The following is a 24,231-nucleotide window of genomic DNA, read 5'->3' on the forward strand; positions in this document are numbered from 1 at the left end:
GGTGAGCGAAGTGGATTATCAACCCTAGTCTGTAACAAAGTCAGCAAAGGAGGAGGCAAAGCTATAAAATTCCACTGTATTATTCACCAACAAGTTCTCTGTGCCAAACTTCTGAAATATGATCCTGTTATGAAACCGGTGATGAAGGCTATTAATTATATTCGCTCCAAAGCCCTGTGCCACCACCAGTTTCAACAGTTTCTACTCGACATCCAGGCTGAATATGGAGATGTTGTGTATCACAACGAGGTAAGATGGCTCAGTCGGGGGTCTGCACTGCAGCGCTTCTACTCTCTTAGGGAGGAAATCGGACAATTCTTGGCAAAAAAGGGACAATCGATGCCAGAGCTATCTGATCCTGTTTGGCTGGCTGATTTTGCATTTTTAGTTGACATAACACGACATCTGAACACGCTGAACTCGAGCCTTCAGGGGCAAAATGCAGTGGTAGGCCAACTGTATTCACATATCAAAACCTTTGGGACCAAGCTGCTACTTTTCCAAAGGCACCTGTCACAAACGCAGCCCAATACCACACATTTCCCATTGCTGCAGGAAATAATGACCAGTTTTCCACAGAACAATATGAGTGCTCAAATAAGGAGGTATGAAGCAGACATCTCATCTCTGGCTGAGGAGTTTCAACAGCACTTTCGGGATTTTGCAGCTATTGAAAAGGAGATCATGCTTTTTTCATCTCCTTTCTCTGTGGACCCTGATGACGCTCCAGACCACCTGCAGCTGGAGCTCACTGAGCTGCAGTGTGACGCCGAGTGTCACAGTCAGCACCAACAGCTCCCTCTTGTCAACTTTTATCACCAGCTGGATAAAGACAGGTTCCAAGAGATTCGAACATTTGCTAAGAAAATGCTGAGCTTGTCTAGTTCGACATACTTGTGCGAGAAGACATTCTCGGTTAGGAACATTAACAAGAACCGCTTGAGGACAAGACTAAGTGACTTTCACCTGCGTGGCATCTTGCGCATCAAAACCACTGTTTTTAAGCCAGACCTGGCCTATATAATGTAGTCGAGATCTCAGTATCACCCTTCACATTAGTGCGGTTATTTGTTTAGTCTTTCATAAAATAGTTCATTCGCATTTAATGTTAATGATTCAAAGAATGTCAGGCTGAATGGTCGGTCCCCACACATTTTCACCTCACCAAATCTGGCCCTCCTTGCAAAAAGTTTGGACACCCCTGATCTAGGTGTTTCCAGAGAAGCATAAGGGTGCTTTATTTTGTCACTCTGCTTCGTTCACAGAATTTTACTGTGGGCACAATGGCGTCATTTTCAGTTTGCACTCCTCCTTTATGTAATTATTCTCCCATTATTTTAATGTTTAATTGGTTTTAATTGTGATTTTATTGTGAATTGCTGGATGCTGTGCCATTTTTATTTGGGCTTGTTGTGAACCATCCCGAGACGTTAGTAATGGGATGGTCTATAAAAGCTACAAACAAACAAACAAACAAACAAACAAACTGACTTCTGATGTTAGTGTTTGGAGCTCTCCAACTGGAAATACCCTAAGTTTCAACTCTTTTCATTTCCCATTGCACTCTGGAATGTTTTTACATGGATTTGAGTGGAACTAAGACTGGCTTTCTACATCACAAAACAGTTTCCTCTGCACCTAAATTTCCTGAAATGGGCAACATTTACCAAAACAGCAGCAGTTAATAACTAGATATTTTAAAAGTGTTCAGACCCAATTATTTAAGAACAGTCTCGTCAGTTTATCACTGACTAGAGCCTTTAATTTCAAAATTATAGAACCAAGCTTATGATACAAGGATGAGTAATGCAAATCAAGTACTTCTTAATTTTACTATGGAAATGCCTACTTTACCATGCATAATGGAAAGACCTACCACAATTGTTTACATGCATGCTTTCACTGTTATCTAAAGGCAGTGAGAGTCAAAAAGATAAAGCAAGAAGTTGGAAGCATTCTTTCTAGTAAGAACTTAGATACTGCTTTCCTGGTGCTTGTATAAAATGGGTCTCAAGTAAATGGGAACTGGTTCCATTTTGTGAACATTCTTATTCACAGTCATTCTGTCATTTATCCCCAAAAGGAAGTCTTGCATCAGCTTAGATATTCTACTCTTTTAACAACAGGCAAAGTTCATGGTCTGCCTTTCATCAGGCCCAAGAAAAATAACTGTAAAAAACTATCTGGGATGTATTTTAAAATATGTAGAGCTATACTTGTAAAGGAAGTTTGTTCATTGGACAAATTTTAAAATATGAGCTGGATAGTGGTTTGGGAAACATCAAGTACTATCACTTCAGACTGTTTAGTTTTTGCAGGACATACTAAAATCATTGCAGGGATGAATAAAAGGCAACTTCTCAGCGACTAGAATCAAATCCAGAAAATACTGGATAAGAGGGAAATGTCAAATCACAATCATTAACAAACTATGAAAAAATATGTTTCTCTGTGTGTGTACAGACACAAGCTAGCTGGGTTTGAAAGTTCATTTTTCAGTGTTGAAGAACATTTTAGATGCTGTTTTTTTGTCTTACCTGATTTGTGCAAGTCATGTTGAAAGAAATTCTAAGATATGAAACATCATATCATATCATCACATACTTTTAACAGAAGCATCCTCTAACTAGGGAGTAAACCCACAGTGGTACTAACTTCAGAAACTATAGGTTTATGATTACACTTAAAACTATTTGAGAGACTGGACATTTGGAATGGAGATCCAGGAAAGAAAAGGTAGATTAGTGATTAGAGCACTGGAATGGGGTCCTGGGAGATCCAGATTCTAGCCCTCACGTAGTCAGGAAACTCCAGCATTTCCATTGGGTGACTTGAGGCCAGACAGTTACTCACAGCCTAACCTACCTTACAGAGTTGTTGTTGTGAGGACAAAATGTAACTTGGGTTTCTAGTAAGAGGGGAAAGGGGCAGGATATAAATACAATGAATCAGTAATAATAATTGGCTCCAGGTTCTGCTTTCCTCAAGAAGGTCTATTCATAGACGATCCCTCTTGCCCAATTTTATGACTGCTTGCGTATTACCTGAAACTCCAGCATTGTTTTCCCCACATTTGATTGCAGCATGTAATGGTAGGCTCCAATACTTGTACTCGGATCATCTGCATCATTTAAAGTACCCTATAATGGAAAAGGCAAAACTTTCAGAACTGTATGAACACATTTCTAGGTAGGAAAAAAAGCAAGACACTTTCACATCCTCAATTTACACCTGTCATGATTCAGAAGCCGAGATAAAATCCTGACCATTTTATACTCATTCTTATGATCATCATCATCGAGGAACTGGGTGGGACACAAGTTGTTGCTGATTTTTTAAAGCTTCACAGCAGGATACACAATTTATGCATAAAGGTTATCCTTGCTGGTTTAAAACCTTTGAGGTACGCCCTTAACATAAATTGAAGTTTCTGAAACTTTCATAACAAGCTTCAGACATACTTCAAGGTTTCAGTTATAAATAGGTAACAAGTGTGGTCTTGGCTGGTACAAGTCCGCTGTGGGAAGTCTGTTTTCAGTTTGTCCTGGGGAGCAGCAGATTTTAACATTTCCTATCAAACAGGAGACTTGGCATGCTGTCTCTGCTGTCTTAGATTAATGTACGCAGCCACTTATTTAATAGAGTTATAGCTCACTTTTTTGCCTGGAGACCTTAAAGCAACTCACAAAAATCAATAAAATGCAATGTATACTATTAAAAACTACCTTTAAAACAAAACCAGCCAAAGAGGAGCTGGCATCTGGCGTACTATTTTGGCTGCATCCTTCTACCTTCTTCCCTTCCTCCTCTGAATTCTGTGCCCAGCAGGCATGAAGGCCAAAGGAGCTAGGCTCCAACACAACACCCACTGGCCAGGTTTAGACATAATGACAAGGCATGGTGGAAACCATCATGGTATGGTTGGTTATGTTGTCTGAATCCAGTCAGGGCCTTCCTGCATGGTATGCTTGGTTTCCATGTAACCATGGAGAGTTATAAGGGTTTGCTGTATGGCTTCCATACTTCACCATGTCTTGTTCAATAGTGCAATCCCAGAAACATGGATTATGCTCTGCTGCAGTTGCTGCTGGACGAGATGCTCTTGCCTGCAGCCTCTGCTGTCCAGATCTGCCTAGGAATTGATGCATCAGCTCCAGTAGCACTCCAGTGGGCCCTAACCCTGCCCATGCTCCCTTCTGCCCCAGCTTCTCTGCTGCTCTCCAGATGTGGCTTTGGAGCATCACTGGCAGTGGAGAAGTGTTCCACACTACTTTTAGCAGGGGTTGCTTCAGCTAAGCAGGGTAGAAAAATACCAGAAGCAGCTGGCTGAGGACCCACATAGAGGAATGCACAGACCAAAAAGGGAGATGCAGAAAAGGGGGCAGGAGCAGTGCACCCCCCAGGATTGAACTGCAGCTGCAGAGGCTGATGGGAGACCTGCTGCCATTAGAGGGAGTGAGGGAAGGGGATGGAGACCATGCAAGTATGGAAACCACATGCTCATCTGAATGCAACAGCCAGGTGAGAATTCCCACCACACTGTGGTTTAGTGTCACGTGTGAATGCAGCTACTGTCTGTTCTGGCTCATGTCAGGCAAAACAGAGTCACATCAGGACCTTGGACAGCACACTATAGGAGGAGTATTCTCCCGTTGGGAACTGTTGTCCTAACTGTTGTCCTTACATGTGAGGTCTTAAGAAAGCTGGCAGAGCTGGATCTTTCGCTCCTGCTGGATGCTGACCATACTTCTTAAGTAGCCAGAGCATGTTTCTGTGGTCTCAGTGCTCCTGCTTGGCTAAGGAACAGGAGAAGCTGCAGAAATGTTACCCTCAGAATCAGAAGGTGATGGAAAGTCATGTCCTCAGGCTAGGAAAACATCAAAGGGAGTGCCAAAGGCTCCCCTTGAAGTGAATTGACCCATAACACTCCAGAATGTGAGTCCTGCTTTGCTAACACAGAGTACCAGAATAGTTGGTTTGAGAGGACCTTGTGGCTCTGATGGTCCAGTTGGGACAAGAGTGGGCTTGTGGTGTAGTCTTCACAAGCTGCTTGTCTGCCCGCTTGCCCTTCTCCCTCTTTCTGAGGTGGAAATTTAATGTGACTTTTATCATTGGTCTTGGTAAGTAGAGCTTAGCATCTGTCCAGTTCCACATTAAGATTGCAGCAGAGTCAAAAGTCAAAGCAGAACCGACACCCACCAAAAATCTGCCCATCCCTTGGGAGGCATATGCCATAGTTGTGCAGCTCATATCTTAAGTTGCTGGAGTATATAATGTTACACATTCTCCTTCAGTGGGTCAATATTCTGGTTTGACATAGGCATGTACAGGCGGAGGGATCATTTTCTTCCCTTGAGCTTTATCCACAGTGGTACTGGGATCTATTTTTTTCCTTTAAGTGACAATATGTTGGTGAAATCCTTACAATCCTTTTTATATGCTTTCATGTTCTGGAGAAGCAAGGCAGAGCTGAACCCAACATTGTACACGAGACAGTTTCTTTAGCAGAACTGTCAGCAAATTTATGGCTTTTGAAATACAGTAACATTAACACACTGCTGCTGAAATATTTATGCTGGCTTTTAAACATCCCCGAGGACATCAGCTCCAAACTCTGCAATTTTAAGCTTTTGCCTTAGAAAAATTTCCATAAAAAATGATGAATTGCATAAAGGAACCTTCTTTCTTCAAAATCACATCTAAATAAATCATGGCCCATTTCCCAAAACGTATGCATAGCATTGTTCCTCAAAAAGGGACATAAGACTCATAAAGAAGCTTGAGAAGAAAGGGCTTCTTTCATCCACACAAACAGATCTACCCCAGCTCTGCAAATACAGTTAAAGAAAAGCACTCCCACCTCCCCTGAATCTTATAACTGAGACTTTCGATGGAAGAGGAACCATTTCAAATTACCCATTTCACCAGAGGCCCACTGCACTTAACCTTCTTCCCAAGCCATTTCAATCTTTCCTCTCCTTATCAGCAATTCCTTCTGCAGAGATGGGAGGATTTCATTAAGTCTGGATGCTGCTGGAGCACACATCTCTAAACGACCCAGCATTTTGTCAAACTTCTGTGAGCTTGGTTGTATCTTTTATTGGATTAACCACATACTTCTACCGAACTAGCATTTTTCTCCTAGTTGCTCTCAATGACAGCAATATATTGAAGCAAAATAACTTGTCCGAAAGTATAAAATTATTTACTTTTACTCATTTCAAACACCTGATCCACTCAGACACAGTTTCACCATGACAATACAGAAATCACTTCTATCATTTATTTTGGTGATATTTTATTTGTAATCCAAGGGGCAGGAAAATCTGGCTTTCAGCCTAAGGCATTCTATAACCTATGCCCAGAAGCCAGATGGCATCGCACTCAAGCTCTATGTAAATTATTGAGTTAATTATATACAAGGATTAATGGCCTCTTGGATAAGTTTGGGGGAAAAAAAGGTATCTTCCAAACCCAGTTGCTCAGATGGGGAAATTTAAGGAACTGAAAGCCTAGGTCAACAATTACAAAGAATTATGCGAGTTTCTTAAAAGCTTTTAACTGAGTATATGCATTTGTGACTATTTAGAGACCAATGCTAAGTCTTAATTTTAACAAATCAATAATTTAATGAGGTACTGAAAGTTCTTTTCCAGCACATTAGCTTGGATTTACATGGTGCCTTGGTATGTGTATAAATACATATGTATTGTATCATTGCATGGACATTGCTTGCTCAAGTTAGGCATAATGAGTATAGGAATCACTAACTGTTAGTCACTGTGGCCATTTCCATGATCGAACACAGTAGCTGTTGACAAAATACAACAACCCGAAACCATCACACACAAAACCCCCCTTGCAGCCAAGCTCAAATGCAGATGTTAACAGTCTGATTCAGTTTGGGTATATTGCCAACGCATTTCCTTGCCAGAGGCTGTAATGTAGGAAAGAAAAAAGGACTGAAATGGAGATGCAGGGAAGTGAATTGAGGAGCAGGGATACTTTACAGCACTGGTTTAGCCTTGGGGCTATTACTGGCTTTCCTCATTTTTATAATTCATTTCAAGAATGTGTGCATTCCTTGGGGAAAAGTGGCAGGATATGACCGAGCTTTTCTGATCATTTATCTTAATAACATTACTCTTAATTGATACACTAACATATGCATGAAAGAAGATGGAGTATGTTGCAGATATTCTTCTATTGGGCCAATGTCCGACTGATGGGTAAGGCAATATTTCCAGTTTCAGGCTGGGAAAGATGAGCCACATCTAAACAATGCATTTAATGAAATATATTTTCTTTCATATATTGAGTACAGAACAGCCAAGGCAATTCAGATATGCTTTAGTTGGTTACTTGGTTACCATTTTTGGTGAACCATCTAGAGAGCCTGGTAAGACTATTGGGCCCAACGAATTGTAGAATTCCTCACCCCAGATCTGCTACCCAGCTATCCTGCTAGACCAGGATAATTGTTGGCATATGTGATGCCAGGCCTTGCCACTTTCTTTCCCAAACATAGTGCTAGGCAGTTAATGGAATCATTTCCTAATGGGTTGCTATCACTAGGGATGTGCAGGAAATCCATCTTCTGCAGAGAATCCACCAGATCCCTTTGTTTTGGGTTCCTGGGTTCCCATCCATTTGCTGTGGCCCATGGTCCACGTTCTGGTGAGTGGGCCAGGGCTTACGGGGCACTTGCCAGGAATCGAGGTGGCAGCAGTGAGCAGGGAGAAGCCGGTCAGTGGGAAGCGGGGCTGCCATCCCTGCTTGCTGCTCCTCATGCTGCACGTGCAGGGCAAGCAGCGTTGGCCCACGTGCCCTGAAGAAGTGCAGTCATCAGCATTCAGTCACCAAGCGTCTGCCAGGAAAGAAGCTCTCCTGACTGGTAGCAAGCCCACTCACGCAGCAGGGCAGCCCGTCTGAATGCTTGGTGAGTGTCTGCATTCCTCACAGGCCAACAGAAATTCAGATCGCCCACATCCAAATGTTAGCCCTTCATCCCACAGGCAGCACAGTAGGCTTCACATGCAAAGGAGGGAAAGGTCATAAAGACCTGTTAACCATCATGGCAGAAACTTATCAATAGAGATAGTGTTACAAGGAATCTTAACACAAATCCCTTCCTTCCTGTCTGTAGCTTTACCATCTATGCAGCTGATGACAAATTCAACACACACAATTCAGGATGGGTACTTACGCTGGTTGAGGAAACCGCTTCTTGAATGCTCTCCATAATAAATTCCTTTGTGATCCTGCGACAAGGCAACTCATTGAAGAGAGAATTGATCAGAGCCACTTTGGCAGCATCTCTTCTTGCTTCTGCCCTGCTCAGGCAATACTGAAATATAAATAGGGCATAAGTGCTTTGAAAAACAATTTTCCTCTTCTTACAGCTTGTCTCAGTTGGTAAGGTCTAAGAACTAAAATTAAAATACCAGATTTTTTTTTAATATATGAGATGACCCAGAATTTTTTTTTACAGCATTCTTCAGGGCTGAGTCATCCTGAACCGGATGCTACCATACAGATGGCAGTTTTCACCCTTTTGGATGTTATAAATGCCCATAGACTGGATCAACTGAAATGCATGTGGAACATATCTTGGTTTGGAAAGGTGGTTCAGATTGTCCCCAAATGTTCCAGTCACCATCTCAGAGAAGATATTATAATCAAACAGCCACTGAAGCTGCCAGAGGAACAGCCACAACAATCAACAGGCTGGAACACCTTCCTTATGAGAAAAGGCTGGAAGAACCCGCCTCGAAGTGGTATTCTCCAGATGTTCTGGGCTATAGCTTGCAGTCGAACACATCTGGGGGACGCCAGGTTGGGAATGCCTGAGCTAGTGTGCTCATGGTTTTTAAGTCTAGGAAAATATGACTCAGGGAAATAGGAAGTGAAGTTCATAAAACTGCATTTGTGGCAGAGAAAGTGGGAAGATTTTTTTTCTTCGCCTTCTATAATCCTTGGAAGTCAGGGTCAGCGCCAGTGAAATGCATGGATAGTACGGGTGTGAGCTTGGATTACTGAATAGCAGTTGCTGGGGACCAGCAATGTCTCAAAAAATCTGGTCGACTACTGGCCCACTGTGAAATATGGCAAATAGGATGATAGAACAGACGGTCTGGTCTTGCAGGTGCTATGCAATGTTCCTAGGATAGGACTGGACTAGCTATATTCAAGCCTTCCCCATGCGTTACACTACAACTCTCAGCTATGTGCCTGGGGGATGCTGGAAGCTCAGACACATCTGGAGGTCACTGCGCTCGCGAAGGCTGTTATAATCCCCGGCACATGTGCTTAAAGAAAAATAATCTTGAGAGGAAATGGCGATTTCATTTTCCGTTGCAGCAAACATCGTGCTATAATTCTATTTTGAAAAATTCACTGATATCTCCCCTGCCCACTTTGAAAACACCTGAACAATCTGTGAGCAATTCCATCTACTTTTATGTCCATGCTGAGACGCCTGCATCAGCATATCTCACTATACACTTTAATTCATTTTAACCTTCTCTTGTGGGTTAGATGAATGTTTACTTTCTCAAATTCCAAGACAAAATTCAGACTTGTGTGCTTTTAATAATAAACGTTATAATAGAAACCAACCCAAATAATTTGGATTTAAACCATCTTTGTGAAGATTAAGTCCAGTAAAACAGAGAGATAAAAGAAACTATTTATTTTAAGTAAGACCAGCAAAGTAGCAGATCAAAGAAGTCACATAAGTCTGAAAGCAAATGGCAAATCTTTGCAAACTAAGAGATTTACACATCAAGAATAATTCTTACCCTTTTCTGAAAGTAATTGGAGACACATAGGCTTAACTAAATTGAGAATTATAATTTAGCTCCTCCACACGACTTTCTCCTGCAACCTTCTTAAATGAATTCCCTCTCCTTATAAATAATTTTCTTCATTCTGTGAGAACATCACTGACTGAAGCTCATGTGTATTGAGCCCAGAACAGTTCAGTTAAAAAGTGAGTCCTTTAATTTTTCTCAGGCCAAAGCTGTCTACAAGGACTGCTCCACACGAGCGTTAGAAAAAGTAATGAAGTAATGCTCACTGAAAAGGACAATGAAGTATTGAATGTGAACACAAAAGCGTAACCTCCCCTTGAATTAACAGTCGTGCTTTGAGCTGGGGTAAAGTCCCTTGCTCTTGACAAAGAACAAGGGCAGGGAAGAAAAGTTGGGAGACTGATATGATGTAATGCTTCATCGTGCATTCAATAGTACTCACACAGAAACATAAAGAATTTTCTGGTGCTTCTGTCACTGAAATAGTGTGCATTAAGTCAGAGTGCTCCAGTAGCCACCAGAGTTCCTATAAATACATGGAACTTGCCCAGCTTTCCCACATTCATTTTGGTGAAGAGGCAGCCTCAAAGTGGACACACAGATCGGGACACTGAGACCACTATCCAGCAGTTTTACAGGCCCCAAGCATGTGGGAGTACAATATTAATTCAGGGTGCACAACCTTTACCATGAGAGACAACCAAATGATTCTAAATTGTAGAATCTACATAGTCAAACTTCCTTCTGTAAATCTGTATGTCTCTGGAGTGTCCAAACCTTGTTAGAGTTGATGTAGCCAATCAGAAGTTATATTAGTACAGGACAAACAACATTCTGGACAGTGAGCTGGTGACTCAAGTTACCAGATCCACCAGTTCAGAGGTAGGCAAGCTTTTCAGGTCATGAACACATCGGCCAATTGGAGGAGCTGTCCTGGGATGCATGGCCCAAGACAAGCAACCTGCTCAAAAGACTCAGCACAGGGCAGGGAAGGAATCTCAGCCTTAAGGCACCAAACAACTTCTTTAAATCCACAGAAATCTATTTTGCAGTGGAGGGGTCAAAGCACCTTGGTGGGCACCAAGCCAGGGACACATTGATGCCTCTGAGCACCTATCCCTGCTCTACAGTACTGTGTGTATACATGTGTGTGTGCACCATAGGATATAATTTAAAGGGAGCCGTAAGATATAATTTCTGAAGATTAAATGGTCCAGAGTTCCTTATGTCCCACTGGCATCTGCTGTGCATAGGCTGGATTTGGTATGAAGGAGGGGAGGGATATGATATTGCAGAAAGATGGAAAGGTAAGCCCTATAACATCGGGATACTGAGATTTCAGGGACAGTGGGACTAATGCATGTGATAAGTCTCTATGTCCCAGGAGGTCCGGCCCCAGGTCTTCAGGAAGCAAAGGAAAACTGAAAGATTGCTAGTACAAAGAACAATGTTTAAAGGGCAATGGTCACACAGGTCTAATTAATATATATGCATGTACCACAGTGCTAAAAATACAAATCAAGCAGGCAGAAATAACAGGAGCTTGAAAAGAGACAACTAAAAGAAGATGAAAGCCACCAATCAATACTAACAGGCAAGGCCTGTCTTGTCCTTTTTTAAAACCACAGCAGGAAGGAGACCCCACCTTACAAGTTTGTTCCCGTTTCAGAGAAACTGTGGTCGGGCAGTTCTGCAGGCATAAGGTGCTCCCACTGGCAACTATGCCATGACCTCACATTGCAAAATTCCCAGTCTTCTGCAACAATTCCCAGTCAGTGTGGCTGTGCACTGACTTGAGGTTATAGAAAGTTTCTGTGGAAAATAATTTAAGGGCAAGACAATGTTGTTACTCAGATACAGCATCAGGGTTTAGAAAGCCTTGCTGCAAAAACAAATGGAGAAGCTTTGCCATCTGTGTTTCCAGATAAGAGTCTAATCATCATGGAAATTAGATAATTAGCATAAATGAGAGCAGAACCTCACTGCATGCCTCAATAATCAGTTATAACTTGGTTTGTAGACAGAGAATGCATTGCTCAAGACAAATTTAGAATGACAAACATCTAGATTCTTCAAATTGAGATGTGAACTACATGTTACATGCAAATATAAATATGGAAGCTTCAGCATTTAGGTGTGACCCTGAAGGCTGCAATTTTGAGCAGGTGTGCACATAATGCTTTCTCTCTTTGCTGTTGTTCCAATCAAAATTACCACCCCAGTTTTGTTCCTTATTGCTAGGGTTGGAAATAAGCATGACTGAAATTTGGGCCCCTTTAATGCTATTTTCATTTTTTCCCAGGTACCCTCGTCACTTGCATCATACTGGTTCCCTTTCAACATGTGCTGCACAGAGCCTTATTTTTATCTTCCTTATTATTAGGGTTAAGTAGGGTTGCATCTTGTTTTAACCAAATAAATCCCCCCAGAAGCTTTAGGAAGTGCAATTTAGCTTTAAAGAGAGGTGTTCCCCATGCACCTTGTTTAATAGCAAAATTGTATCTCGTCTGCTGGCAAGAATTTCTGAATTTCAGTGGCATGTTTGGTGGTGCAGGGGTGGGAATTCTGGAAAAGGTGTGGCTCTTGTAGGGCCTGTGGAGAATTAAACTTCAGGACAGTAGAAGTTGTCTGTCCTCTGCTTTAAGGTCTGAACCTGCCCCCCCCTTGTGTGTGTGCATGCGTGTGTGCCTGTGTGTCCATGTCTGTGTGTGTCCTATTCTAGAGTAATATTGCAAACATCTGTGAACGTATTGACATAAACATGATGCATCCAGAAGTCTTAGGAATGCCAAGGAAGGGTACAGTGGCAAAGCATGAAAGGTCTTAAGTTTACTCCCTGGCAACTCCAGGCAGGACTAGACTAACTGCTTCCTGGAACCTGGAGAATCACTGCTGGTCAGAGTGAACCCTACTGGGCTAGATGAACTCAGTACAGGGCAGGTTGCTTTGCTGCTACTCCAGCATTCCGGTGTGCCTTGGAAAGTTCCAGAATGCCTACGTACTTCAGACTTCCCCAAGTGCCTGAATTGGCATGACTCAGGAGAAAATATGGGATCACTTTGCAGCATTCTATGCCATTAGGGAGAAATGGAGGGGAAAACCGAGGCTTATAATTTTTGCAAGAGCAAATGAAGTACAAACCACCACAGACATGAACTAGTTAGTGCAGAAGTTATCATGGGGGTAGATTTGGCAGTAGAGTTTTTTCTTAAATATACAAACTTTGAGTAAACAAGCATGGTAAGGATCAACATTCTGATTCAGAATGCTTATTTGTCCTCTCCTTCCCTCAGAAACAGCTCTCTCACTCTCTCTTTTAAAATAGTTCCAGGCATAGGGGAAGGGAGAGATGGGCCTGGGGGAAGGGAAAGTGAGGAAGCAGGGTAAGTGTGGACCTACTGAAATATCCCCCTCCTCCTTTGTCAAACACCCAATCACTATTATCCCTCTGTGCTCTGTGTTTTGTCCAAGAGAAAAGCCTGTGGCCACAATATAAGCATACTCCATGCAAAATTCAGAGGAGTTGTTTAAGGAATGGTTTTGGCAAGAAGAGTTACTGACAGGGCTATCGACAAATAAAGCCTCTGGGGTTATTGTGCACCTTTGCACTAGTGCTGCTAGGGAATACCAGAGAGCACACCATTCTGCAAGGCAAAGCTGTAGGCAAAGCACCCAAATCAACTACATTTACAGCCAAATTATTGGAGACATATAGAAGCTGCTGCATGGCAAATGCATTTTCTCATAATTCCCTTTAAAACCGCTAACGATCTGGATACTGCAGATTTCTGAGATAACACCCATTGGCTCCATTCCCCCACCCCCATTCTGTGAGCTTATGACTGAGTTCAGCATAAATCTTGGACCACTGGAATGTTTCATTGGGTTGGATCCAAACGAAAAGGAGATCTATGAAAAACAGTGGGGCTTGATGTTAGTCATGATTAACTGAATTCCCAGTTATCTCAATGACCGAAGGCATAATCCTCTGTGTGTAGTCCTATGTGTGTTTAGACAAATTCAGACAACTGCTAGAACGCTGGGAGTTGTCTGATTTTTTTTTTTCTGTCTAAACTTGCATAGGTCGTACCCTAAGAATAACTAAGTCTGGATCCATCCCTCTGTCCATTGCTACTAAATATCCAAGCTGATTAAACCCTTGAAAGTTGTTTTCCAATACGCACACTGATCTGAATAGATGAACTAAGGGAAGTTTGAAAGCTTTGTTTTTAGCTGCAAAGAGGTTCATATTATTGTGTTGAAAAGCAGGTGGCCCTCATGCTCTTGAACTCCTCATTCTTTCTTTTTATGCATCCATTCATTCTTCACATGCTGCGCACAGTATTCTTCAGCAGGGATAAAGGAGTGATGTACAATATGGAGTCATCTTTGGGGACCACACACAGTCGCTGAGGATGCCCTGGAGATGTTGCTACCACCTCACGGAGAACCAGTCAAAGTCACTTGTAATTTTTGAACCAGATCAACAAGTAAGGAAGTAATCTTTGTCCCTATTCATTGTCTGAGGGGTCCATAGGATATTCAGATGTCCGAATCCAATGTCCAAGACAGTGTCTCATCCTTGGAACTGGTAATCCCTCACCTACTTACAGCTAGTGCAGGCAGAACTGTCCTGTTCTCTGTCATCAGGAAAGTGACCCAGGAGAGGAGTTAAGGGGGGAAAGTTTGATGGGCAGTGAAGGGAGGGAATTGGTGTAACCAGAATATGAAACATCCTGAAGCCATTCCAGCTGCCTTCCCTCCCCATCTGAGATGCTCCAGTTAGATGGGAGAAAACCACCATCTATCAAAAATGCAAGGTGGAGAGTGTGTGAGGAAGCAATGACCACCCATAAGGGTGTCTGTACCTAAGTTTGGGGGTTTATGGGCATCATATCATATGATTCAGACCTTAATTGTCTTTAGCTAATAAGCTCACAGGACTCCAAAATGGGTCTTGTATTCTGTGGCCATGGGCCTCACATTTTCCCAAATAATTATCAACACACCTGTCATTGTCACCTGTTTCATCCTGTCCTGCATCTGAATTAAGCTTCTGCCATTGTAGCTCCTGGCTGAGGAATGTCTGCCCTGGGCCCCACCTGGTGCCTAGGTTTTCATCCTGATAATTTACTTTGTAATCTTAGTCTAATAATGTAAGTGATATCCTATGGAAAGTCCAAGATGATGGAAATTTAAAAAAAAGGAAATTGTAAAGGCACAATTACAAACAGTTCCAGCAAGGGAAAAGGGTAGAAGTCAAGCAAAGAAACCCATGTGGCTTCACAAAAGCTTAAAGATGATCTGAAAACAAAAAGGGCATGTATAGGAAGTGGAAAGAAGGCTACAAAGATAGAATACAGGCAGTTAGCATGGAATTGCAGGGATGGTGTCAGGAGGTCTAAAGCTAGGAATGAATTGAGGCGAATGAAGGGTGCTAAAAGCAACAAAAACATATTCTTCAGATATGTCCAAAGTAAAAGACAGAGGGAAGAAATGGGGATCCCACTACTCAATGTGGATGGCAAAGTGATAAGAGATGACAAGGAAAAGGCAGGACTGCTCATTTCCTACTTTGGCTCAGTCTTCTCCCAAAAGAGGATCAATGACCTCCACACCAAAGGGGAAGTACAGGCTGAAGGATCAGGATGGCAGCTCAACATTGATAGGCAAATGGTCAAGGTTCACCTAATTATTTTGAATGAATTTAGATCTTCAGAGCCTAAAGAATTCCATTCTAGAGTCATAAAGAAACTGGCAGAAGAACTCTTATTATCTTTGAGAAATCATGGATGATGGGAGGAGCGAGTGCCAGATGACTAGAGAAGGTCTAGTGGTGTTTCGGTCTTTCAGAAGTGGAAAAGAGAAGAACATGAGAAATACAGACCGGTCAGTCTGACATCAGTTCTTGTGAAAATTCTGGAGTGGATTATAAAGCAGTCAATCTGCAAACACCTTGAGGACAATGAATTGAATACTAGAAGCCAACATGGAACTCAGGAACAAGTCTTGCCAGAATAATCTGATTTCATGTTTTGACTGGGCAACCTCCATGATCGACTGTGGAAATGCCGTGGACATAATATATCCTGACTTTAGCAAACCTTTTGACAAAGTGTCCCTTGATATCCTGTTTAGTGAACTAGCTAAAAGTGGACTAGATCAAACAACTATCAGGAGAATCCACAGCTGGTTACAGAATTGGGCTCAAAGAGTGTTCATCAATGGCACCTTCTCGAACTGGGGAGAGGTAACAAGTGGGCCCAATCCTGGGCGCAGTGCTCTTTTACATTGTTATTAATGATTTAGATGGGGAAGTGAACACCCATCAAATTTGTAAATGACACAAAATTGGGTGGGAAAGCTAATGCCTTGGAAGACAGAAATAAGATTCAATGTAAACTTGATAGTTTTGAGCACTGGGCTGAAAAAAACAGAAAGAAATTTAAGAAAAAATTACACACAAAGCCAAGTTCTGCACCTAGGAAAAAGAAACCAAATGCATTGTTATAAGCTGGGGGACACTTGGCTCAAGAATACTACAAGCAAGAAGGATCTTGGGATTGTTGTAGGTCACAAGCTGACTGTGAGTCAACAATGCCATGTGGCTGTAAAAAAGGTAAATGCTATTTTGGGTTGAATTATTAGAAGTAACACTTCCAAATCACATGAAGTACTAGTTCACCTGTACTCAGGCTGCTTAGGCCTCATCTGGAGTACTGAGTCAGTTCTGGGCAGCACAGTTTAAGAGAGATGCAGACAAACTGGAAAGGGTCAGGGGAGGGCAACAAGGATGATCTGGGAACTGGAAACAAAATCCTGTGAGGAGAGATTGAAAGAACTGGGCTTGTTTAGCACTGAGAAGAGGAATGGAGATATCGTAGCACTCTTTAAATGCTGCCACATAGGCTGCCACAGAGAGGAAGGACAGGTTCCCAGACTGCAGGATATGGAATAATGGGTTCAAGTTTCAGGAAGCCAGTTTCTGGCTGAACATCAGGAAAATCTTGTTAGAGCAATACAGCAATGGGACCAATTACCTAGGGAGGTTGTAGATTCTCCCATATTAGAGAAATTCAGGATGCAACTAAATGGCTATCTGAGAGGGACACTTTAACATGGAGTCCTGCACTGAGCAGGGGGTTGGACTTGATAGACTCCTTGACCAATTCCAACTTTACTGTTCTATGATATTCTCAACTCTAGGAGAAGACCTTTTTTTTCCCCTTCAAGCATTTTATTCTTTCTGTATTTGTTGTATTGTTAGATGTTTATATTGCTGCAAGCTTTTACTCTGGTTTTCTACTGCAGCTTTAAAATGCTACAAGTTTTATACCATGTTTTACTGTTTTATCTTATGATTGTCAGTATTGTGAGTTGCCCCAAAAGTGTTGTCTATCAAGCAATATACAAATGTAAATAAATAAATACATAACCAGGAAAACACTGCACACCCCACTGGCCAAACTACCAGCATGTAATTTTCCCTCTGTCTTGGAAAAGAATACACCTGCTCCCTTGCCTCGTGCTAAAAGTGCAGCTACCAATTTCAAAATTGCTTGTTACACTGAGAACTTGCAAGTAATTATTCCATGTCCTGATGTTCTCTTTGCTTCTTTCCATATGGAAGTTCTTAGCATGGTAGTTAATGAAAACCTGACTTCTGTCAGCTTCTCTTGGTGTTGTTAAATGGCACTGGGTTGGATCCAGGCTGACTTGCCTGCTCCTTCTTCCTCCCACCAGCTGCCAAGGTCCCCTGAAAATACTACCTTGATGACCCAGGACCTTGCTGAGCAGACTGGGCTGACGCTAGTGGGAGGGGATGGGAAAGCATGCAGAAAACCAGGAACACTCACCTGACCCCCAAGGAAGCATTTTCTGGGGAGGGGGCATGGAAAGGTATCTGCTTTCCCCTTTTTGTTTGGAAAATCCTGATCCAACCCACTTCAGATATGGCATGAGTGCCATTGACTTGGGAACATGAGAATTTGCCTTATACCAAGCCAGTCCACTGATCCCGTTAGCTTAGTACTGCCTACACTAATTGGCAGAGATTAGGCAGGACTCTTCCTCATCCCAGGGGCAGATTAAACCTGAGAACTTTCCCCAAGCTCTTCTCTGAATTATGTGTCTTCAGGGACACTAATGGAATGAACTATTGGTCCTTTGGGTCCAGTGTTATCCCCAAAGGCCCAGTAGAGACCATATCACAGTAGTCTAGACCTCTTAGGGAACCCTGTTTCCTTGATACACATGATACAGCTGCAGGTCCCTGGCAACTGTTTCCTTCATAGTTTATGATGACTGCAATTATGAGAATAATCTAGAGAACCGTGGCTGTATCTGTAGACATCCTACATCATATGATATGCCCTCCACATTAAAGCACATCACTGCCAGAAGTTTTTGAGTGTATTTGGATTCCGTGAAAGGAGGCTCCAAAACCAAGGATGCAACAACCTGGACAGATAATGTTGTTAAGCAATCCCCCAAATCCTTTTAGCTGAATGAAACTGAGGAGCATGTGGTCTGAGCGCTGTAATTTAAAGACCTTATTTATTTTAATCCTTGAACCAATTTAAGGTTGGAATTTTGAGATTAAAGGAAGGACATTTAAAATATCACTGGATGGAAACAGAAGGCAGAGAGTTGGGGGACAATTGCCTGCCTTCTAATAGCCAAGGATGTGGTTTCAGGAAGTTACCTAAGGCTACAATGAAGGAGATGAGAACCATATGCTCATATACTTTAGGTGATGATTCTCCATGCCCAGTGAATTAAAGATCTCTGTAAATCACAATAAACTTGGGTAATGAAATTAGGCTCTTGCCAGTGCAGAAATAAATAATGTCTGTCTATATCAGAAAGCCTATTGTGTATCTCAGAGGGCTGCAGAATTTATTTTAAGGAGTTAAAAGTTCTTAGTTTAAACATTGATTCAGTGCTGTTTCCTTTTGCAATTATGGATGAATCTTCTGAAGGCTGGGAGGGTTAGCAAGCAAAGCGAAGCTGTTTGGATGTGTGGATGGATGTGGTGGGGATGAGGAGAAGGAAAACAGCTCATTAGATGAGATAATATTAAGACAATATGCATCTTTATGTGCTTCACAAAAGTAAGATGCATATTGTCAATATATGTAAATAAATAAGATAAATAAGAATGAAAGCATTAAAATTACAGGTCTTGCTTAAACACTTAAATCAATTTAGGATTACACATCTACAAATGTTTAGAAGAAATTAGATATACTTTGCCATTCCTGCAGTTGTGTAAATGATATAAAAACACAAGAGCAGCCCTGCTGGATCAGACCATGGGTCCATTTAGTCCAGCATTCTGTTCACACAGCTCCCTCCCACCCATGTTTGCCAGCAATGGATACACACAGGCTTGCTCCCGCTGATCTTGGAAGGAGCAAATCACTACCAGGACTAGAATCACTGATAGCTTTCTCCTCCAATTCCTTTTAAAGCCATCTAGATTGATGGACACTATTATATTTTGTGGAAGTGAATTCACTTCCACAAGTTCTTCATATTATCTGTTCTGACTCTCCCAATCATCTGCATAGGATGACCCTTGGGTCTATAGTATTATGAGGAAGGGAGAAAAATGTGTCTCTCTTCAGTTTCTCCATGCCATCCATAATTTAATTTTGTATGCCTCTATCATGTCTCCACTTACTTGTGTTTTTTTAAAAAAAATAAACTAAACAATCACAGATGTTGTAACCTTTCCTCATAGGAGAGTTGTTCTAGTCTCTTAATAATTCTAGTTGCCTTTTTTGCACTTTTTTCCAACACTACAATATCTTCTTTTTAGGAGTGGTGATGGCAAATTTACATTTATGTGGCATGCATCTAATGATAGGAATGGGTTAAAACTGTGGGACTCAGCCCTTTTCATGGAATTTTACACAGGGTCCAGATGATACCATCTTCCATTTTAACCCTCCTCTGTTTTCCCACCATTTCTTGAATCCTTTTCTTAATATTATTATGAAAAATATAGTTATTTATATGGAATAACTGTGCAATACAACATATCTGATAGCACTAAATGCCCCCCATCTCAAATCATCCAGTGTCTGCCTACACCAGGGTGGTCCAACATGTGGCTCCAGGCTGCATGTGACCCCTGAGGCCTTGTTCTGTGGCCCTCTTGGTGCTTGGAACTCCCCTGTTCCCCCACAGTCTGGATCCCAGAGATGGCATTGGCATGATTACAGTGAGCTCTCCCAAGGCCACTGGCCTGGCCTGCTGGGGAGGGTTTGTTGGCTCAAGTACAAGAGGGTTCCATGTTGAAATCCGCAGGCTGCCCTCAAATTGGACTTCCCTGGTCCACACCAACACTCCTCCATGAACGTTTTTGTGCCTCCATTTTGTACTGTAATGCATTAACTCCTTAGCCATGAGCTGCAGGATTTGTGAGCTCTGTATAGCTGTATCCTGCTTCCAGTGCAAAGATTCTCCAGTGATAACTGCACTGTTCTTTTCATTTGTCACACGGTGCAATTTTTAAAAAATCTCATTAAAAACTAATACACTGCAAATTTTTGATACCACTAATTGTGCTTGGTTGTGAAATTAGAAATTTAGTTGGAAATTACACTGTGCATGAGTAGAGCCCCATACCTTGAAAAACAAAATACTGAAGAGTCTAAAGAGGATGCCCCAATCCACACACAGTCAAAAGCTAGGCCTATAATTAGGCAAATGCCTGGTGGCAGAAACTTGCCCAGAGAAAGCTAAGTAATTTAGACCCCAGACATAATGGCCTTAGAAACATCCTTTCTAAGGGATGGCCCTGGATATTACTTCAATTATGAAGCATACAACTCAGGTTTTTCCTTCTCACTCCATGCTTTACAACAGCTTGTACATTCCTAATATGTTAGAACAAATAAATAGCAGCAGCAGCAGCAATAAAAGGATTTGCCAAACCTGATAAAAATGAAATATTCTGAGCATGCAGTTTCACATTTCAAACTCACTTGCTTCCAAGCACCATCATGACTACAGTAACAAAGCCCTTTGCTTCTGCTGTCTTCATTCTAAACACATTTAATCTGAAATAAGCTTCATTTTGTTATAGAAAAGCATAACACATTTTTAAATTAAAAAATGGAAGAGCAGCACCTGCAACCAAGGTAGGTCATCTGCTCTCTGGCTTGACCATATAATAAGAACAAAAAGATGTTGCTGCAATCAGGATCAGCCCTGGTGGCCCCCAGAATGCCCAGTTACAGATGCTCAGCCACAATCCTGGTTTCTGGAGAGGTCTAGTTTCACATGCAAACTAGGCCTGCAGGATCTTTCATCTAGCTAGACTCAATCAACACTCCAAGTTATGATACGATTCTACATATCAAAAGACAAAAGTCAAGAACAGAGTAACTGGATCAGGAGAAAACTAGATGTAAGCCAGTCAGGTGGGATTCAGGGAAAAGAAAGACATTCCCCAGTTGCAAATAAATGTCTTTGTATTCATGATCTTATCAGATTGAAAGAAGCAATTCTAACAAATTAAAAGCAGGCAAAACAAACAAACAGACAGTATTAAAGAGAAAATCCTGTCTGTTAATTATTTTCTGCTAAAATGAGAGCTTTTCAAGGGCAGTGCCATGAAATGCACATCAATGCCTATTGAATCTACGATTGTTCCTAGCCATTTTCATATGTTTCAGTCATGCAGGATTTCAATAGATGCTGAAAATCATGCATTTTTACTTGACCAACTTAACCGTATATCTTAATATTTCCATCAAACATACAAGGGCACATTTCTATTCCTCCAGCTATAATCTGAACTCCTGAATATTCTATCCAGGTTTCCCTTAACTCATCTAAATAAGGAGCTCAGCTTTCTCCTAGGAATTTATTTACCAAGATCATATTCTATGAAAATGTGAAACAGATCCCATTAAACTTACAGTTGGTGGCAACTCAGATATAGTACAGACTCTGGATCAGATTTTCCTACCAATAAATTACATAATTGCAAATAAGGGCAATTCAATTTTGAAGCAAGATTATATGTACTGGGCAGGCTGCATCTGTCCCACAGGCTAAGCCACCCCGTGAATAAGTTGTGAAGTGTGGAGTGTCTCCAGAACAATCCACCATGGGCATTGTTGGAAGTGAGAAAGATGACTGCTTTGGGCACATGTTCTCAAGGACTGCTAGCACGGCTTCAGAAGAATCAGAATCAGAATGTGCAGCAGAACCCGTGGGAGACCGGGAATGTGGCTAGGTGGAAACAGTGAGATGAGAGAAGCAGAGATGCTTATATCAAGGCCAGACTCCCCAGGTAGGCAGGAAGTTCCTGGGAATAACCAAGATGGACAGCTAGCAGAGGGGACGTGGAGCACGGGAGTTTCTCAGACACTTACCAGGCAGCCCTGGCTCTTTGCCCCCTGGCACAGCTTCAGCAGAGGAAGGTGGCCCAGTTAGAGGACTGGCACACAGAGAGGAGGTATGCTAACTTGCAGAAGGCTCCTCTCGAAGGGATGGGGCCCAGGCATGTTCGTAAGGAGAATTCCTGGAGGTGATTACTAGATTGAGTTCCAGCTGTCATGAGCTGCTATTTCTCCTTTGCTCATTCAAAAAACCACAGACTGTTTGCCTTGCAAAGTGTTCTTTAATGAGCAAAAAGCACAAAACACCAGAATGAATCTCTGAACCTGGGCTGTGCATGAGCCTGATCCCTTTAGGAGGGGCATTATGCAAGTGAGTATGCCTCCACTCAGCATGACGATCTTTTAATTTGGCTGCCCTCCCCTGCTGATTGCAAGCACTAGCGGGACTCCTCTTGCCAGCCCAGCAAGCTCTCTCTGCAGCACATGCAGCATCTACAAAGCCTGTGAGGTACAAGTGTGTAAAAGGGGTTCCATTTGCACAGTGTTTGTATGAACTTGATTCCTGGCAGACACCCAGATGGATGCTTGGCATGCTCAGTGCCAAGTCAGACTTAGGGCTGCAAGAAAGTGGGCTTCAGTCTGGGAAGCCAAGCTGAGGGAATCCAATGGATTGCCACCCCCAAAGTGGATTCCTCACATATTCCTAGCATCTGTACCAGAAATACTTAGACCTGCTCCCCTCCATGAGGCCCTATTCATTCTGTCCCATTCCCATTTTTCAAGGAGTTGAAAAAGAGGCAGATTTAATTACTCCCTTTTCAGGATTAGTTGGAAATTTGAGAATGTGCTGCAATGGTGGAAGACACAGAGAAGAGTCAGTTCAACATGTTAAATTGAGAGGATTACATTCCTAGTGGGAGATATTTTCCGAATAGAGGCTGAATTATCTGAATTTTAAAGACTGCTTTAAACTACTGACTTCATTTGCTCACCACTTTAAATTCCAGGGAAATAGTTGGGATAGCTTGAAAAAAAAAATGAATGACCCTTGAATGACCATGATAACAAGATATAAAATAAAATATAACACAAGTTTTATGTTTGGAAAAGTTAATTTCTTGGCTAGACAGATAACTGCAAATCTGAACATGCTTTGAGGTGTAGCCAAGGAAGTATGGCTAGCGGGGACCCTCTTACAGAGATGCTGGAAATCCAAAACCAGAAAGAAGCTCATGTGGCCTCGGAAAAAAGAGCAAGGCTGGTCCTGGGGAAATCCTGATGCTAAGAGTTTCTCTAGGGCCTCTCTTGATTAGCAAGATTGTCTTATAGATTATACCACTATAACACCTTAATGCAAAAACTAAGATAGCATGACAGTATTATAATGATATACTTCACTTTCATTAAAGAAAATAAAACTAACATTTTAGTACCACTTAAAAGACTGATTTAGGGACAAGAAAAACAAAAAAACAGTGCTCACTTTGAAAGTTAGGATGAAGGAATGCTGAGCTGCAAATAGCTCCACCCATAGCTGCTGCTTCACACTCACCCCCGGGGATGGAACATACCATGAAAGAGGCAGGGGAAAATGCAGCGCTCTGATAATGTGGCAAATCAGTAGCAATTCTGCTTGGCACTTATAATGAGAGCAATGATTGGTTGAGTTGCATGTAGACTGAGATAAGGACACGCCCCCTTCCAAGCATCGGTCATGTTTTCTCAGGGGCTGTGCAATCACTGGGCTGCGGAGGGTGGTACCCTGAGGTGGCCATCCTTCCAGTCACGGAGTCCCACCCCAAATTTAAGAACCATCTTTCTGAAACATTGCTATTTTGTTACTCAGGACAGTCTGCCATTTTCAGGGAAATGGTCTACAAAGGACATGGTGGGATAAACGTGTCCTCCTTTTGACTCCCTCAAAATGTTTAGGCTGTTCTTGCACCTCTAGGTCATCTGAAACCTGGCAGATTTACTCCCCTCTGTGGAAAAAAAGCAACTCCCTCCCGCCCCGTGTCCTCCAGATCTTTCAAGAAACACCATTATTTCTATTCCACTTC

The 24,231-nt window shown here is 42.0% G+C and overlaps 1 protein-coding gene across 1 annotated transcript in view; it reads right to left on the reverse strand.

The window, feature by feature from the left end:
• The window catches only part of LIX1 (limb and CNS expressed 1), a 53,310-nt gene that overhangs the window by 3,859 nt on the left and 25,220 nt on the right, over positions 1 to 24,231 (reverse strand). The window contains exons 3-4 of the mRNA XM_044445738.1: positions 8,207 to 8,347; positions 3,045 to 3,140 (exon numbers count right to left, since the gene is read on the reverse strand). Of these exons, the coding sequence (XP_044301673.1) occupies positions 3,045 to 3,140; positions 8,207 to 8,347 (237 nt within the window). The remainder of the gene's footprint in view (positions 1 to 3,044; positions 3,141 to 8,206; positions 8,348 to 24,231) is intronic.

This window comes from Varanus komodoensis, unplaced genomic scaffold, assembly GCF_004798865.1.
Source record: "Varanus komodoensis strain SLA01 unplaced genomic scaffold, ASM479886v1 scaffold5, whole genome shotgun sequence".
In the NCBI taxonomy this organism is placed as follows: domain Eukaryota; kingdom Metazoa; phylum Chordata; class Lepidosauria; order Squamata; family Varanidae; genus Varanus; species Varanus komodoensis.